Source organism: Sardina pilchardus, chromosome 10 (assembly GCF_963854185.1).
Source record: "Sardina pilchardus chromosome 10, fSarPil1.1, whole genome shotgun sequence".
Taxonomy (NCBI): Eukaryota; Metazoa; Chordata; class Actinopteri; order Clupeiformes; family Clupeidae; genus Sardina; species Sardina pilchardus.
The window spans coordinates 21,482,695-21,501,429 of record NC_085003.1 but is presented as its reverse complement, the minus strand read 5'-3'; the positions used below and the strand labels follow the sequence as shown (position 1 = coordinate 21,501,429).

Genomic DNA, 18,735 nt, shown 5'->3' with positions numbered 1-18,735 from the left:
GTGATCCACAAAATCCTTCTGTATAGCATCATAGTCCTTGAGACTAAAATACAGTCATGCATACCCCATCCCAGGCATATCTCACATAGATGACTTTGACCATTCGTCAAATGACATACTAATGAGATTGCCTACCTCATGGCAATGAAAACATTCCCGAGTCTCATTTTGCGAGGCACTATCAGAGTTTGAATTTCCCCAACTTTCTTGGACTGGAAGATGGGGTGTGAACACATCGAAATGAAGATAAGAGCAGAACAAACACTTGATACGTCAGAATATTGATAAGGGGATACAGCTTTTTGAGCCAATGTTTTTACCTGTCTGTCATTTTGCAACATCTTTTATATTCCTCAAGTAAAACCAACTCACAATGTTGCTCTATTGTTTGAAAGCACTCTGATGTGCACCAGCGATCTAACTGGCTCTCTTTCTCGCGTGCAAATTCTACATAACTTTGTCATTTTTCCGAAGATGATGGCATTTCTGTCAATATGCGTCAGGCATACAGAATTGCTGTTTTTACTGTGTTATGGTCAGAACTCTGCTCAAGAGTGAGTGTAGAATGTACCTCTTGAGCTTTTCCAGACCGCACACATTGTAGAAAGCAAAGTCCAAATGCCAACAAGCCACCTAAAGGTGATTGCAACCCTTTCAAAATGATTGAAGTATTTTTCAACCTCCCATTCGTTAGAAGGTGGAACCACTCGGATAGAACGCGGCACATCAATAGGTTTGGTCGACAAATCCGTAATAGAAGATGTGGCACTAAATGGATTAGCAGAATCCTGACCAGAGGCTAAACAAGATGTAGAAGGCGGTTATATATTGGAAACAACCCCATTTGAAATATTCGGAGCTACCATCTCTCTTGTGGAGGCGAATTCCAGCTCCCATCATTTTTAAAGCAAACTTGCAGTCGTCTTTTGTGCGTTGATGTGCACGCTCCCTCATTCCTCAACCTCGAGCTTGACCTGAACAAGTTTTTAATCAGCTTCAGACAAACTCTCCACTGAAGACACTGGAGATGTTAGTCAGTTGGTTTTAGCAACTATTTTATTTTCCTATTAAAGGGATATTCCGCCATTTTTGGAAATAAGCTCATTTTCCACCTCCCCTCGAGCAAAACAATCGATATTTGAAGTGATATCTGAAAATAGTCCCCATAGGCAACAAGCAGTATGTAGTGCGTGATATCACTCCGCCCATGGTACGTTTGCAACTTCCCTTGATTATTACGCCAGATGAGAGTGCAGTTCCATGTCAAATCCTAGAAAATGTCAAAGCCTAGAAAAATGCCAGGTTTCATTTTCAATTGGTCTTATTGCACTTTCTAACTTGATAAGAGACACGTTTTAAATGGGAAAATTACAGGAAATCTTAAGTCACTTTTAAGCATGATGCTAGCAGGCGAGAAGCTAATGGTCTAATCCAATTCAATGATCTATGCTAGGCTGAAGCTAAAAGTTGTATCGCCAGACTCACAGAATGGATGGATGGATGGGAAAAAGGTAAATATCGAATTTTATCAAGATACTTACCAGCCTTGTGAGTAGGAGGACTGTAGACATGTGTGATAAGGTGAGTAGGGACAGGAAGTCGACTGAAGAATATTAAGGTCTCCAAGGATTAATAATGGACATGTATCCATTAGAATAGCAGACAGCAGCAGAATGTCCAACTCATTCACAAAGCTGCCAAGTTGTCCTGAGGTGCGTTCAAATTTGGCAAACCGTGGCGAACGTTTGTGGTGAACATGTTTTCTTTGAACAGTTCATTTTGAACGATTTGGTGTTAACATTCCATTCTAACAGTAATTGCATTGTTGCGTTCATCAAACTCTCGTCCAGTTGTACTATATGTTCGCGGCGCACTACCTCCTCAGACTGTTAGCGATTGTTAGCAAACGTTCGCCAAAAACTCAAGGTTAACGGAATACTGTTTGCGAACGTTCGTTGTATGGAACAACGCAATCCGCTTTTCACTGCAGATTAACAATTCCACAAACCCACAGAAAATGTACGACATACTGAAGCCTGCTGGACTGACATTAACTTCTGCCTTTCAGCTTCTGACGGCGCCATGGGAGTTGACATCACACTGTAGCGCCCCTCAAACGAGACTGTGATTGGGTCAGGGCATGACGTAAATGTACCTGTGATGGGATCAGGGTGTAGTGTTGCCGATCCCATCACAGGTACGAGGAAGGATTAGATACTCAGCCATGTTAGTGAGCTCTGTTAGCAACTGTATGGACCTGTGAGTGGCAACACTAGATTAGCTGGTCATTTAAAAACACTTTAAAGAGTTCCTTGCGCTAATGAACCAGTCGGAACACTGAACAAACACACAAGCAAACCGCATTAGACAACAGAAATCAGTAGTCTAACTGACTGGCCTTCTATTCAATTTGGTCTGAATGAATGATATGGAAGTGATGTGATAACCCAAATGCGTGCACAACATTTTTAATGAGTGTAGATTATAGAAGGGTCAATAGGTAGCTACACAGGTAACTACAAAGCTACACAGGCAACTTTTTTTTGCGTGTGACCTGTATCTTTAATAAGCAAGAAGACCTCATTCATTTCAGAAACAGATGAGGGAGACAGAGCATATACCATGAAGGTAATTTTATTGCTGATGTTTAGTATGAAAATACTAAACACAATAGCACTGAGATCATCACTTTAGGGCACACACCGATGGCAGGGGCTGCCATGAAAGGTGCCGATCTGCACACAGGGAGCACTTCAGCAGGGTAAGGAGGAGTTGGCCTTGAACCAGGAGCCTGTGTTGAAGTGATGCCATTCACGTGAGGCAGCGAAGGCACAAGAAAAACCTGTGAGTGGAAAACAAGACATCATTACCAACAGAACAGTGACTGGCCAATCTTGGTGAATCTCCTGCGCACACATACTCCTAACCACCACACCCACTCACACAACATAAACACACAAACAAACAGACAGACAGTATCTCTCCCCTGGTCATACTGTGTCTAGGAATCACTGAATCCTGAATCCATCTACCCCTTACAGCCTCTACGCTCACACACACACACACACGTCCACTCCAGGTATAGGTTACTATATAATGTCCACTCCAGGAATGGGTTAGCTCTTCAAATACACCTCACACACACACACACACACACACACACACTTGAGCACAGATACACACACACCTTCTCTTGAGGCCCATCTTCTTCGGTTTCTTGCGCTTCAGTATTTCCTTTCTCCTCCTTTTCTCCTCCTTTTCATCCACTGGCCCTTCAGACTGAAACAAGCCAGGCAGTAGAAACGCTGAATTACAGGCTATCACTGCTCGCATGACTCAGCCTTAAAGACTGTAGGTCAATATAACTTATCAAAATAATCCTTGAGGCCACTCACTGTGTTGTTGGCGAGGCCGAAGGCCCAGTTGGCAGGAGGCAGCAGGAGGCTCTGAGGATGGATGTGGTCTTCAGATCTCTGGTCTTCAGTACACTAGAAGATACACACACACACACACACAACACTGTTTGACCCGTCTGAAACACACCGTGCTCTATTCATGGATTTCATCAGGTCCCTTTCCACAGGTGTATACAATCAAGCACCTTGATTATCAATGCAGACTGCATGGTGCTTGATTAATACACCTGTGCAAAGGGACCTGATGAAACCCATGAATAGAGGTATTTGTGTGTTTGTTCTGGTGGAGCTTCAGTGAGCCCTGTGCGTGCGTGTGACTCACGTTCCCGTTCCCGTTCCCGGTCCCGATGTGCAGCCTGTTCAGTGTGCTCTCCACCTCTTGCAGAATCAGCTCTTTCTGCTTCCTGAAGCTTTTCTCCACGTCGTCCAGCTGCTTGAGAAGCTGACCGAGCGTCCTCTCGTCGCACGCGGCTTCCTGCCGAGCCTTGTCCAGCGCGTGGGTCTCGCGTATCTTTTCCATGACCTCCTGTGAGTTGCATGCACTATGTGCAACGTGACACAGCTCCTTGTCCCAAGAGCTGTCGTTTCCCGCCTCTGCAGATGAGGAGGAGGAGGGTGCGGGGATATTGTCAGGGTGTACCCTGCCGCTCTTCGGCCTCCTCTTCACCAGCCCTGTGAGTGCGTTGCCAAGGCGACGGAGCCACGGGGGCAGGCCCTCCATCCGCCGGCGCTGCCGGTGGTGCTCAGACCAGCGCTCCTCCTCGCGTCGGCGGTCCCGCAGCTGCAGGTCAGTGGCCAGCGTGCGCGTCACTCGGTCCAGATGCCGGTGAACATCTTGCCGCATGTCGGCCATGTTGGTCTCCAACGTGCGCTGCAGCTCCACACAGGCCTCTGGCAGGCCGCCATCACTGGGCCCCGGCAGGACATCACGTACTGAGGTGCTGCTCTCCATCGCTCCACAGGGGGCGCCACCACCCTGACCATCGTCCTCCTCCAAGCTGGTCAGTACCAAGTCACACTCGGTCCTGGAGACAGCCGGAGCGTCCATGGTGACACTGTCGTCGACCGTCAAGATCTCGACGATGGTGTCCGTGTCTGTGTCAATGGAGGTGCAGTCAGTTTCCAGTGTGTCTGACAGGCAAGAGGTCATCCGGGAGCCCTCCCAGCAAGGTCGCACGGGCCGGCGTGGGAGATCATACACCTACACATACACACACACAGTAGATTATTTACCCTCAGTGGGTTATCATGGGAAGGAATACAGAGTATTGCACAAGCCCACCCAAAGCTGAGACACCAAATGCAGGACAACACACATAGATACATAAAGGCCTTTCAGACACAGATTCATTAAAAAGAAAGGAGACCAATGGATGTGTTACCATGAAGGTGGGGGAAACAGGAAGTCTGGAGTCCCTCCCCAGGCATGGTAGCTCAATGAGGTCATAATCCTCTATGTCGCTCTGTAGGGTCAAAAGTGAAGATGAGATTTTAACTTACAGCTCATGTTTTTCTGCTGTCTTCAAAGGAGAGAAATACAGTGAGTTCCCACATCGGTCTCAACGTCACTGAGCACTGTCGGTAGGGAAAAAAAAACTACCAAATAACCAATCAGCTCTTGGTGAGCTGCCCACTGAGGCCGGTGTCTAGGCGCTCTAGGCTTGTGGTGACCAGAGCCGTTATAGGCCTATGAACAACTGTGCAGGCCTACCCCTGAAACATTAACTTAAAGACAACTGGACTGGATGAATATCTGTCCTTGTTCTTGGAGGCTGTGAAATTAATTTCTAAATAAGCCTCCCGCGACTGTGACTCCACATCGCCCAAAATGCTTGATTGCATTGCATTCTCCACATATTCAGCTAAATGTTTGTATACCACATCAGCATTTTCATTCAGTGAATCTTTTGTAAACTGCTTTGGAAAATTACCGTCAGACCTTCCTCTTATCGCCCAGCTTTGCTATTCATCCTTAGTGCACGTCCTTTTAAAACCACATCGCCCGAAACACTTGATTTGTATTCGCCACATTTTAGATACATTTTGGTGTACCACGTCAGCATTTCCGTTTACTAAATGTCTTGCTTTACAATTACCCTCAGGGCCTTCCTCTTGGCTGCCTTCGTTATCGCTGCCATTCGCTCCTTCTCCTCATTAATATTAAGCTTTTTGGCCTCTCTGTGTCCAGTTACATAGCCTGTCTTTTCTTGGTATTGGATTTTGTGAAATACATTTCTAAATAAATGCAACTTACAGTCCGGTGCAACCTATAGCTTTTTTCTCTCCGTGAGGCCTTTTTTTTTTAACTGATGCGACTTATACTCCGGAGCGACTTATGCTCCGGAAAATATGGCACTTAACTGGCACAGCCAACATTGGAGTTTTCATTGCTATGTTGGTCTTCATGTGGTTGTGGACTCTACTCTAGCTGTTATGATATGTGTGTTTAGCTCTGGTCCTGAGGTGGTTCTGTTGAGCTGTGTGTATCTGGCCATAAGATGGTTGAGCTGGTGTGTGTGTGTGTGTGTGTGTGAGAGACTAACAGACAGGCATGGGGGATATACAGTATTCGCAGACAGTTGAGTCTGGATGGGAGGGACATGGATAACCTAAACAATGTAGTACCATGGTGTCCGTCTCGGTGTCAACGGAGGTGCAGTCAGTTTCCAGCATGTCTGACAGGCAAGAGGCCTTCCAGGAGTCCTCCTTGCACTGCAGCACGGGACAGGATGGGAGGTCATACACCCACACACACACACACACACACACACACACACACACACACACACACACACACACACACACACACACACACACACACACACACACACACACACAGTAATTATTTACCCTCAGCGGGTTATCATGGGAAGGGATACAGAGTATTACACAAGCACACCCCATGCTGAGAAACAAACACCAGATCCATGACAAAAACACACACATACACACAAAGGCCTGTCTGCCACAGAGATTCTTTAAAAAGGAAGGAGACGAATGGATGCGTTACCATGACGGTGGGCGAAACAGGAAGTCCAGAGTTCTTCCCCAGGCACGGTAGCTCAATGAGCTCATAATCCTCTCCGTCGCTCTGTAGGGTCAAAAGTGAAGATGAGATGTTAACTTACAGCTCATGTTTTTCTGCTCTCTCTAAAGGAGAGAAATTCGGTGAGTTTTCACATCGGTCTCAACGTCACTGAGTACTGTCGGTAGGGGAAAAAAAGAGATCAGGTAGAGATCAGATAACCAATCAGCTCCTGGTGAGCTGCCCACTGAAGCTGGTGACCAGTCCTTTAGCCAAGTGTGTGTAGCCCCCATTGATATGCACATTGGTTATTTGGTGAGCCTGTCCCATTCAGATCTCTCGCCTGCACTACGGGTCAGACTGTCGGTCTCTCACCTCACAGAGGTCACCAGCATCTCCCAGGGCAACACCAGGGTCTGTCCTCAGGGTAGTGACACACCTGCTGTCTTTCAGGTCCTCAACCTAAACACACACACACACACACTTACTTAACTGGCACAGTCAACATTGGAGTTTTCATTGTTATGCCGGTCTTCATGTGGTTGTGGACTCTACTCTAGCTGTTATGCTATGTGTGTTTAGCTTTACTCTGGTCCTGAGGTGGTTCTGTTGAGGTGTGTGTGTGTGTGTGTGTGTGTGTCTAACAGACAGGCCTGTAGGATATACTCACAGACGGTTGAGTCTCGATTGGAGGGACATGAAGAACCTAAACAATGGAGTACATTTGTGTTTATCTAGTTTACCCTCAGAGCTACATTCAAAATCTGAAATTAACCAATTCTTGAATTAGTATCATACCTTTGCAGTTGGCTCAGTCATATTGATCTATGGAACAAGAAGACCCTAACTTTGTTAGAAGTAAATTGCTATATGAATAAGACGAGGTACCTACACTGTGGTTGAATGCTATCAAAGATCCTTGATTGTGCTATTTGAATTCAGAGCAGGTCAATTGCGCTCGTGCGCTATTATGACGTCAAACGAAAGGTCACTTTAGAACGACTGCTTTCATCAACATTAGGTGCATTCGAGTTCGGAAACGGCTGACTTCGGCTGACTGCATACGTCAACGAGAGCTTGAGTGTCACCGGGAGGGGCTAAAGTTTTAGGTGCAGATGGTCCCGAACACGATTTTGCAAATTTGACAGATGTGATTCGAGTGAGACCTCGCGGGAGATATCGCGGAATTTGTGTGCATTATATACAGTATTTAACTTTCATTGTTACTCATTAAAACGAGCATGATGACTGACAAAATAAAGTGATATGAAGTAGTTTAAATAAACCACTGTTATCATACAGTTACAGGCCTGCATTGTAGCACATTAATTAAATATCAAGTGTTTTCCGTGTGTATATGTAACCAACAGCATAAAATAGCAGAATATCAAAACCTTTTCAGTAGGCTAGCCTACCGCTGTTCCAGAAATCACAAATAAGAAGGTATCCCTTCCATATCTGTTCATTTTAGTAGGCTACCTTCTAACGTAAGGGGCAAAGATTCTGCAACAGAACAAGATGGATCACTTTTGACAAGCTCAGGTGTCATCCCAGACGCTGGCTGGGCTGATCCTAAAATGTTAACTGCATCCATCTTGCTCCGCTATAGAATCTTTGGTAAGCAGGCAGAACGAGACCCCTGTCATAATCGTCATGGGGAGATTCCTTCCAAACTTGTTCCAAACGGACCTATCAAGTCCTTGAACTGACGTCATGGGGCGGGATACAGCCGGTTGCATGCACGAAAAGGCAAATGCAGAATTCGACTGCAGGTGTCTTCATCCCGCGAGTTTTGAGTGACGTGACATGGTCGCATTTTTGTCACATGATCACAACTTTTCTTCAAGTCGAACAACACGTCTAACCAGCATGCACTGCATATGACTCAAATTACGTTTCGACTGCATGCGTTTGCAGCCGACTTGACATGTCGAGTGCACCTAGTCTCTGCTCCTTCACTATGACGCGACGAGTTTGCCATCTTCTATCGTCGCGAATAGTTATGGTTCTAAGCAGACGCTCTTTTCCCAAAACCTATAATACCAATAAACTTTACTTTTACGAGATAAACGAGACGTTGCCAGAATAGTTTGTCATAGCCTTTGTGTAGGCCTACCTTTTATTAGGCCTATGAGGTAAAAACAGAGAAAGGAACATGTGGTTTTAGTCTGTGCTGCGTCAAAATCTAAGATATGTTATTTAAGCCTACACATTTCCTAATTTTCTTATCGACCTCTGTCTTCAAACGTCTGCTTAAGTGACACCTCGAAACATTGCACAGGCCGCACACCGTGCTCTCACAAGTAGGCTAGCAAAGAACTGGCATGAACGAGCTAGTTGAAACCTAATATGTTATCTTCCAACAAACATGAAAACGGGGCTACAATCAAATGTTAAATAATAACAAGTATGTAGCCTATGCCTGTGTGTGGTATATAGCCTACTTGGGATGCTTACATGCAGAAGTCAAAGGTTTTCTGTTTTCGTATTGATGTTAATTAATGTAAGCTATCCGAAGTTCCGACGGTAGGCCTAGCTGTGACTTCATCAAATTAGGGGGTATTTCAGAACCATTAACGTGGACAGCTCCTCTTAAGAGCATCTGAATAGCAGTGTACGCCCGTTCATGCTACGAGCATGTTCGGGAAACAGTCGTTTAAAACAGACAAATGATATTAAGATGAATCGTAGAAAACCCTCGTAAGTGCGTGTATCCATCGTTACGTGGCACAATACCCGAGCCCGTAGTAAGATACTTGTCAAATTTGAAATCAGTCGGACTAACGACTCCACCACATTAACCAGACAGACAGACGCTCCTATAAAAGTTTAGGCTTCAGGGCATTTCACAGAACTTGTTCCGTTAAAAGTAACAAGTGATATTTTATGTATGGCTAATTTTGGTGATTGTTTTATTTTGTTATTGTAGGCCTACTTGATAGCTATTTGACACGTTTCAAATGCTCAATGAGTATCGTGGTGCAAAGTTTGTCTCTGAAATGGTTTAAATCCTCACCCCTCATTCGTGACCACATTTGATTTAATTACTATGCAGATTGTCCACAATGATATTTAGTTACCTCTTAACCTTGAATCTTCAGTGTGTCTGACAGACAGGCCTCAGACTTGGAGAGACAAATTTCTTCCCTTCAGCATTTGGCAACTGCTGATTCTGAAACTGGGGCTGGAGGACAGTTTTCTGGTTATAATCTTATGGATGGAAATACTATGTATTTGAGTGTGGTGTATTTTCTCATTTATTGTAAAGCTCTTTGGTTTTTAAAAGTGCTACATTAATAAAATGTACTGGTAGTTCCTTACTTCATTAATATGGTTGTTTTTCTCTCTTCTCCCAGCCACTTCTGAAAGTTAGCATGGCGTTGAAGGACTCTTTGATCATTGTGCTCAGGAAAGCCATGTTCTCGAGGTACTGAACTGCTTCTGTAGTTTTGTCATGCTGCACTGTGTGTCTCAACCATATGCTAATCAGCTGGTCCTGTGTCTTAATAATTTGTCTTTACTTTGTCTCTAAACATTCTGCTACTGGCCTCTGCAGTCAGCTGGATGGGAGGAAGTCAGCTGTGATGGGTTTCCTCCTGCTGCTGAAGAACTTCCGGGTCCTGGGCAGCATAGCCTCCAGCCAGGCCAGCCAGGCTATCACGTCCAGCCAGGTAGGCCACGGTGACCCTGCTGGAGCTTCTGGGATGCCCCTGCTTCCTTGACTCCAGTTTTTATTTGGTGTGTTTTAAACGCGTCTTCCCTCAGATCCAGGCGGACGTCCACTCGCGCTACAATGCGGCGGCCAACGAGGCCTTCTGCCTGGAGATCCTCAGCAGCCTCCGCCGCTGCCTCAGCCAGCAGGCCGACGTGCGCATCATGCTGTATGAGGTCACTATCTATTTTATACAATCCTGCACCACCTGATTTACTGCATGGCATTGGAGCCAATTCACTTCCTCCTCTGGAGTCATTAATATCAGGTGTCCTTCTCAGGGTTTCCATGATGTTCTGCGACGCAACTCCCAGCTGGCCAGCTCCATCATGCAGACCCTTCTCTCCCATGTGAGTGAGCTCTTCCATTGGAAGTGGGGGGGTGGGGGGGGGGGGGGGGAGTATTCAAATAGCTGTTGCTGTCCTGTCCTTGACATACATGTTTTGATCTCCTTGATATTGATTGTGTTGCAGTTGAGACGCTACTATGAGCCAGAGCAGGACTTGCTTCCTCCAATGAAACTGGAGCCCTGTATTAGTGCACAAGGAGACCAAGTGTTCCTCCAAGAGCCTCTGGTAATCCACAGCCACCAAGTCTCATATTTGCATAGACCATGTCTGTCTGCATCAGTAGATATACACTATGTGTGCAGCTTATGCCAGGCCACTTCTTTAAATCCCCTCATTGCTTAAACTGTAATGCAGTCGACTTTGGTCCACTCTTGACTGCCAGGCCAATGACTTACTGTCTTTCTGTCTTTCTGTCTGCCAGGCCCACCTGCTCTCTTGCACAGTCCACTGCTTGCTCTGGCACCAGGGGCTGCAGGGAAGACGACCCTTATCAGAAGAAGAGGACGATGATGATGATGATGATGAAGACGAAGGAGGGTTTCAGGCAGAGCTGCAGACGATGCTGGAGAGCATGACCAGACGCATGGTGAAGAGCGAGCTGGAGGACTTTGAGCTGGTGTGTAGAGACGGTCTTCAAAGATGCATGAGGTGGTCAGTTGGAGTTAGAATGCGTGTTGAACGTGCCCAGCTTTCCTCAATGGAACGTGACGGTCTGTGTGCAGGACAAGTCAGCGGAGTTCTCCATGGCCTCCAGTGTGGGCGTCAGGAACAGCATCTTCGCTACACTGCTGATGGGCCTTTATGAGGTGCTCATCGAGTACAACTTCACCACCGCCAACTACAAGTAAGCCCCTCTTCATAATGCGCTAGTTTCAACATGGTGATGGTGATGATGGTGGTGATGATGGTGGTGGTGGTGGTGGTGGTGGTGGTGATGGTGGTGATGGTGGTTGTGGTTGTGGTGATGGTGGTGGTGGTGATGGTTGTGATGATGGTGATGGTGATGATGGTGATGGTGATGGTGATGGTGATGATGATGGTGGTGATGATGATGATGGTGGTGATGGTGGTGATGAAGATGATGATGGTGGTGGTGATGGTGATGGTGGTGATGATGATATTATTGTTTGCTCTGTGTGTTTTCCTGAGCAGCAAGAACTGCTTTGAGGAGCTCCTGCAGCTCTTCAGCCGGTACCAGAAGCTGTGTGAGATCGTGAAGGAGAAGGCGGGGAAGGGCAGGGCCTCCAGCAAAGCCCCACGCAGCCTGCTGTCCCTGGGCTTCGTCTCCTCGCTGCTCTATGCTCTCTTCAGGTACCAGCCTCCTGTGCTGTTGTCTGACTTCATATCACGACTGGCTACATTATACTGTCTACCAGCTTTCACCTGTGCAAGCAAGCACTGGCAAAGTTGGTACGCTAGTTTGTATGTTTGTGTATGTATGAATGTATGCATGTCAGCACTCCCAACTTATAGTATGTATTTCTATGTAATCATATAGCCTTCCAGGGGTACGTATGTATGTGTTGTAATGTTATACATTAAGACTGTCAACTGATAGTGTGTGTATGTATGTGTGTGTGTGTTTGGGGTACAGGGACAGCACTCAAAGCCGAGAGGAGAGTCTGTCCGTGCTGCGGGGTAGTGCGGACTTCATGCGCCATGCAGTGGGCGTGGCCGTGAATAAGATCCAGCAGCTGGAGGAGACTGGACACACAGACGGCCCGGATGGCCACCACGCGGACAAGACGTTCCACCACCTCTGTGACATCACAAGGTCTCACTCACATCTGCAAACACACACACACATGTCATAAGCATACACACGTCATGGGCAAGCAAGACAAAACACTTTTTTTTTTTCCTTCAATGTATGCACTAATGTTTTTAGGATTATGGTCGCCCTTTAAAAACAAATGGGCTGTTCAGCATCACTGGTAGACAGAAGAGCTAAAAACCACCACATCAGACTGGGTAAACTATTAAGGCCAGTTCAAGCCAAAGATTCGCGACGGTCTGAGACGGTTGCGGAGAGCAGTTGCGGCGGTGTGAATCAAAAGTTGCAAGCAGTTGCAAGCAGTTGCAAGCCGTCGCTAAACATTCAACATGTCAAATCTTTAGTTGCAGAGTTTTAGAACGTTGCTGGTTTTTAGAATGTTGCAGCTCGTCTCGTCGCGGATCTTGTGTTTGAACTGGCCTTTAGACATAGTTGAAATAGCTCATGATTGCTGTCTCTCTTTGCCCCGGGTGCAGTGTGCTGATGTGGAGGTACACTAACGTCCCGCCGGCCGTGGAAGACGCTGGGAAGAAGGTTGGCAGCCGCAGTGTGTCCGTGCTGTGCCTGGAGGGGCTGCTGAGGGTCTTCACCACCGTGCAGCAGCGCCACCCCGCCAGACTGGCAGAGCTGCTGGGCACCATCGGTCAGAGAGGCCGCCGATCTTCTCACACCTTGGCATCTCCATAGACTCACACTCAGTATAACATTGTGACTCACCTGCCAACTGAAATCTTAAAGCAACACTAAAGAGTTTTTTTGTACCTTAAAATAATGTTTCCAAAATCATGTCAGTGGTTCATCAACTCGTAACCTGGTGACTCACCGTCAACTGAAACCTTAAATATATTTTGTCCCCACCCCAGTCTCTCTACTTCCCTCCACTCACCTTCTCGCTCATTGCACCCTCCAGTTACTGTGCTGTGTAAAGCAGACACAGTATGTGAGCTTAGTTGGCAAGACTGACTATAATTCCAGTGCAGCATCAACACGCAGGTCCTCCCAGTACATCGTATCCTCCTGAATGTAATGCTGTCCATGGAAGTGTCTGTGCCATACATTTATTGTTTCTCCCCATCAGATGCTTTGGAGGAGGAGGTTGAGCCAGGCGAGGGCCTAACGGAGAAGCTGTCTTTCTACTTGCGCCAGTTTCAGGTGAGGTCACCATTCATATCGTCTGACAGAGGTGTGTTCAAATTAGCAAACCTTGGCGAACGCTAGTGAGCACTTTCGTTTTTTTTTTTGTTCACAAACATTCGTGGAGAACTCAGGGCACTCACATACAGTACGTCCCAAACGTTCCCACTGCCGAATTTTTAAGACGGCTCAGGTTTTGAAGCTGAGGTGTGCTTGTGCACGAGTGTGTCGAGTGTGAGCTGTTCAAATTGGCAAGCTTAGGCAAACGTCAGTGAGCGCCTACATTTTTTGTTTGCCCTGAGTACTCCACGAATGTTTGAACACTCAAGATACGTCACAAACTTTTCCACTGCCGAACAGCTCAGGTTTTGAAGCTGAGGTGTGCTTGTGCACGAGTGGGTCGAGTGTGTCGAGTGTGAGCTGTGTTTGGTGTGCCCTCCAACAGCGCTGCCTGCTGACCCAGCTGAGTGGAGCCGAGGAGGAGTTCAGCAGTCGGGAGGCCCAGTTGCTGGTGGGCGTGCTGGCCGTGCTCGCATCCCGCCTAGAGCCTGGATCCCCACAGGTACTGATCCGGTTCACCTTTTAAAGGGCTCCTCATACGTCACTAAGTCATCTCTTGTTTGACCCACTTACCTCACCTCCTTGCAAAATATGATGTTGCTGAAGATGTTGCTGATGTTGCTAATGTGTTTTCTGTTCTCAGTTGGACCAGATGATTACCTGGACACTTAAAATCTGCAAGGAGACCAGCTTTGGTAATTTCTCGCCAACCTTAACCAGAATAGGCTGACGTCATTTAAAATAATTTAAAATGACAAATGTCTGATGTACTGTATGCTTAATGATGTTAAATCATTGTGTTTAACTTGATGAGAGTTGAGGTTAGCGGCACAGACTTAAACTGTGTCCCCTCCATAGAGGATAAGGCCAAGGGCCTGCTTTCTGATCTTAAAGGGATAATCCGGAGTGAAATGCACTTAAGATCAATTTTTCGGACTATTGGGAGTACATACGTTGAGTTGACACCAAAATCATGTCATTCGGATGTATTTTGAGAAAGTTCGAGTTCACCGTTTTTAGCCAAAACTCGTTAGCCTGGAAGTGACCGGGGCAAGTCCTTTCGCCGCTACAAAACGCTATTTTTATACCTCTTCTACTGTTCCAACCAACACTACACTTACGTGGTAGTGAGTAGAGGGTCCCTAAAGCCAACCCGAAGTATCCCCACGTCTTTATGTGGTCGGATAGAGAGTCCAGAATGAATTTAATCGAGTCAGTACCTTTCCGGAAATGTCACTGCTGCAGCTAGCAACGCGTTAACAACATTTTAATAACATTTCCGGAAAGGTACGGACTCGATTAAATTCATTCTGGACTCTCTATCCGACCACATAAAGACGTGGGGATACTTCGGTTTGGCTTTAGGGACCCTCTACTCACTACCACGTAAGTGTAGTGTTGGTTGGAACAGTAGAAGAGGTATTAAAATAGCGTTTTGTAGCGGCGAAAGGACCTGCCCCGGTCACTTCCAGGTTAACGAGTTTTGGCTAAAAACGGTGAACTCGAACATTCTCAAAATACATCCGAATGACATGATTTTGGTGTCAACTCAACGTATGTACTCCCAATAGTCCGAAAAATTGATCTAAAGTGCATTTCACTCCGGATTATCCCTTTAAGCTGTGCTCTCTCCGTATATCTTATCTTAGAGGATGTGGCGCTGACCAAGGGCCTGCTGTCTCATATTAAGCTGTGTTCCCTCCTTAGAGGACGTGGCTCTGTCCAAGGGCCTGCTTTCTGATCTTAAGCTGTACTCTCTCCGTATATCTTATCTTAGAGGACGTGGCGCTGACCAAGGGCCTGCTGTCGCTGCTCTTGTCCCTGCTGACGCTGCAGAGGAGCCCTGTGACGGAGCTCTGGGAACTCTGCCAGGACATCCACAGCCAACTGGGGGACATCGACCAGGTGAGCCACCGCCCTCCGGCCCACTCGCTGGACACGTTAGTCACCTTCCAGTCACTGTTGCACACTCCTCACCACTCTGTCGCATGCTTTCTTGAACTCTAGTCTGGATATTGATGTAGGCTGTCCCACATGCTTCATCGCTACACTTGACATGAGACATTCTTAGTTCCTGTGGTTTTCAGTTCACGCTGTGTATTGTAAACATGAGGACGATGGATTAAAACTGAAAATAATTTATCCACAAAAACTTGATGTGAAACCCAAATGTGGAGGATTTATATGTGCCAAGACTTCCATGTACTGTATAAGAGTGCTTGATGAGTTTGTGGAGTGTGTATTTTCTGGGGTAAATATTGATTTTGCAGTGAGATTGATTGTGGTCTTTTGTCTTCCAGGACGTTGAGCTGGAGAAACAGTCTCATTTTAATATTGTCTGCATGAAGACTGCTGCTCCAACGACAGTGAGCACACACACTTCTACATTATCTGAATTGCCTGAGGCCTTGTTCTTTATACCCAACACGTGTACTTTCATGTGTGATAAGTGTCTAGATGAATAGCCTCATGAATGACTTCTCTCTGGGTGTCCCTGGATACACACACACTCTCTCTCTCCCTCTCTCCCTCTCTCCATCTCTTCTATTTCTGATTGGCGTTGTGCGATGGCTCTTTTGCAGCTGCTGGTGTTGGCGCAGGTGGGCCGTTTGCTGGATGAGGTGGACTGGCTCATCGCACTGAAGAAAAGCCAGGCAGCTGTGGACAAGAGCAGTACAGGTGAGAGAACAGACATTCTCTTCAGCTCCTTGCTTAGGGACATATGTGTACTCTGTCAGAGTGATATGAGCAAGGATGTAATCAGACATTTTAACAGGGTGCGGATGTTAATAACGTGAATCATCGTTTTCTTCTACACATTAGATTAGATTAGATTATCTTTAATGTCCCCTAGGGGCAATTTGGTGCACAGCTGATTGTCAACACAAATATACAATCATACAATCACAATGTCATACTAACATTTTTTTTCCAGTAGCACCCACTGAGAAATGTAGTGTATTTCTGCGAATGCGTACTCATTTGACAGTTGTTCTAAGGACACAGATGTGTACATAGGATTTTTATTTTGTGTGTGTGTGTGTGCGTGTGTGTGTGTGTGCGTACGTGCGTGTGTGTGTGTGAATGCGTACTCATTTGTGTGTGTGTGTGTGTGTGTGTGTGTGTGCGCGCGTGTGTGTGTGTCTCAGACCCGTCCCAGGCTCCGGGGCAGCAGGACCGCGTGCTGAAGGCGGTGACACTCCAGCTGGGAACGCTGGTGACGGCTCTGCACGAGCTGCTGCAGACAGCGCTGCCCCCTGGTGTCTGCAGCGACACACTGCTGCGCGACCTGAGCCGCCTATACGGCCTCCTCAGCGCCCTGCTCAAATACGTACGTCAGTCACCTCGTCTGCCTATTGAGCTCTCTAACACACCTGTTCTCTCATCAGGCCCTGCTCAAATACGTACGTCAGTCACCTCGTCTGCCTATTGAGCTCTCTAACACACCTGTTCTCTCATCAGGCCCTGCTCAAATACGTACGTCAGTCACCTCGTCTGCCTATTGAGCTCTGTAACACACCTGCTCTCTCCTACACACCTGCTCAAATACGTCAGTCACCTCATCTGCCTATTGAGCTCTGTAACATACCTGCCCTCTCCTCAGGCTGCAGGCTGTAATGCATGGTCAAATATGTTCAATATTGGAGACAACTATGGGGCAATTGATAGTGGCCAACTTAATGTGTACTTAATTTTACATTTCTTAACCGATACAGTCGGGCTTTAGACGTGGGGATCATCTCAAGAAACATACTCCATTCATTTCATTTAACTCTAAATACCACAGTCAAAATACAAATCCTCAGAAAATGTATATAGATTCATTATCAAACAGTGATGGTCTTCACTAATCTGTGATGAAACGTAATAGGTCTGTGGTCTACACGCATCACTAAGGTGATTATGCTTCTTTTCTTGCAGTACATCCAGCTGTGCCAGGTTCCATCACGCCTGGAGAAACTGGTATGATGCACATTTTTGCCCACTCTATCAACTCTTTTTTTTCTTTTTTTTTCCCTAGTATCGAGTGTGAAGTTGTTTGTGAAGATGATGTGTAATGAAGCTGTGTGTATGTGTGTGTGTGTGTGTGCTTCTGCAGGTCAAACTGTCCGGGTCCCATCTGACTCCCCAGTGTTACTCCTTCATCACTTATGTGCAGGTACGACTTGACACCTGGAAGTTGCTTTGGATAAATGCGTCAGCCAAAAAAAAAAAAGAATAGCTAACAAAATACATTTAAAAATGTGCATCTTTTCATGAAGAAAGGCATTTAAGTGACACTACTCCTCAAAATACTGACATCCAGAATAGAAAAGTCAGAATATATAGTTCTTTAATTTCAGCAACTTTAAACACACACTGTCGCTTTTTTCTTTAAATGCGATTTAAGAGTGATTACGAAACAAACGTGCGTGATGATGTCTGTTCCAGAGCGGCGAGGGGAATGGAGGAGGAGAGAAGAAAAAAAAGAAAAAAGAAGAGGACGCCATGATGGCCGCTTCTGTAAGGACCCCAAGTCTCCGCTTGTGTTTCTCACTAGGGCTGTCCTGACGTGCTGCAGCAATGGTTGTAAAGTCTTCAATGGTGCCTTCCACGCAGCGCTGCCTTCAAGGCACTACTCCCCTCAGTTTAGGGGTAGGATGAGGGTTGAGGAGGGTTAAGGTTAGGAATAGGATAAAGGTAGTGCCTTTTTGGCTGTGCTGCCTGGAAGGCACCGTTGGGGGCAAAAAACACCATTGAGCTGGTTGTAATGTCTGCGTCCTCTCTGGCTGTGTATGCTTCACTCTCTTTCCAGGTGAAGGTCCTGCGTCAGACCAAAGCCATTCCCAACCTCATCTTCAGCATCGAGCAGTACGAGAAGTTCCTTATTCTCCTCTCCAAGAAGTCAAAGGTAGGCATGCACTTCTCACATGTCTACAGTATTTAACAGTGAATTTGAAAACAAAGAAAATATCACACATTATGAGGACCCTAACACTTAATTTATAAACATCAGTGTGAATATGAGTCAGGTGTGCACATTAGACATGTGCTTTTTGGCTTTTTCAGCAGGTAAATCTGATGCAGTATATGAAGCTGAGCACTTCCAGAGACTTCCGCATCAACGCTGCGGCCCTGGACACCATGTTGCAGGAGCAGCAGGAAGCTGACAGTCAGCAGGTAAGTGCACAGGACAGGTCCAGACCGACCCGCTCCCTCCCTGGGCCTCTTCCTCATATCGGACCTGAGGAGGCGGTTTGACCGCTGCCTTACTAACACACACA

At 46.4% G+C, this 18,735-nt stretch overlaps 1 protein-coding gene across 2 annotated transcripts in view; it reads left to right on the top strand.

The window, feature by feature from the left end:
- Positions 1-18,735, top strand: part of fanci (FA complementation group I) — a 32,112-nt gene that overhangs the window by 13,221 nt on the left and 156 nt on the right. For both annotated transcript variants that reach the window (XM_062546992.1, XM_062546991.1), the window contains exons 16-37: positions 9,798-9,868; positions 9,998-10,112; positions 10,207-10,329; positions 10,435-10,503; positions 10,627-10,728; positions 10,925-11,119; positions 11,226-11,347; positions 11,656-11,814; positions 12,098-12,277; positions 12,754-12,920; positions 13,356-13,429; positions 13,857-13,973; positions 14,115-14,166; positions 15,249-15,376; positions 15,772-15,837; positions 16,054-16,150; positions 16,621-16,802; positions 17,393-17,434; positions 17,571-17,630; positions 17,903-17,974; positions 18,267-18,362; positions 18,521-18,631. In XM_062546992.1, the coding sequence (XP_062402976.1) occupies positions 9,798-9,868; positions 9,998-10,112; positions 10,207-10,329; positions 10,435-10,503; positions 10,627-10,728; positions 10,925-11,119; positions 11,226-11,347; positions 11,656-11,814; positions 12,098-12,277; positions 12,754-12,920; positions 13,356-13,429; positions 13,857-13,973; positions 14,115-14,166; positions 15,249-15,376; positions 15,772-15,837; positions 16,054-16,150; positions 16,621-16,802; positions 17,393-17,434; positions 17,571-17,630; positions 17,903-17,974; positions 18,267-18,362; positions 18,521-18,631 (2,400 nt within the window). The remainder of the gene's footprint in view (positions 1-9,797; positions 9,869-9,997; positions 10,113-10,206; positions 10,330-10,434; positions 10,504-10,626; positions 10,729-10,924; positions 11,120-11,225; positions 11,348-11,655; positions 11,815-12,097; positions 12,278-12,753; positions 12,921-13,355; positions 13,430-13,856; positions 13,974-14,114; positions 14,167-15,248; positions 15,377-15,771; positions 15,838-16,053; positions 16,151-16,620; positions 16,803-17,392; positions 17,435-17,570; positions 17,631-17,902; positions 17,975-18,266; positions 18,363-18,520; positions 18,632-18,735) is intronic.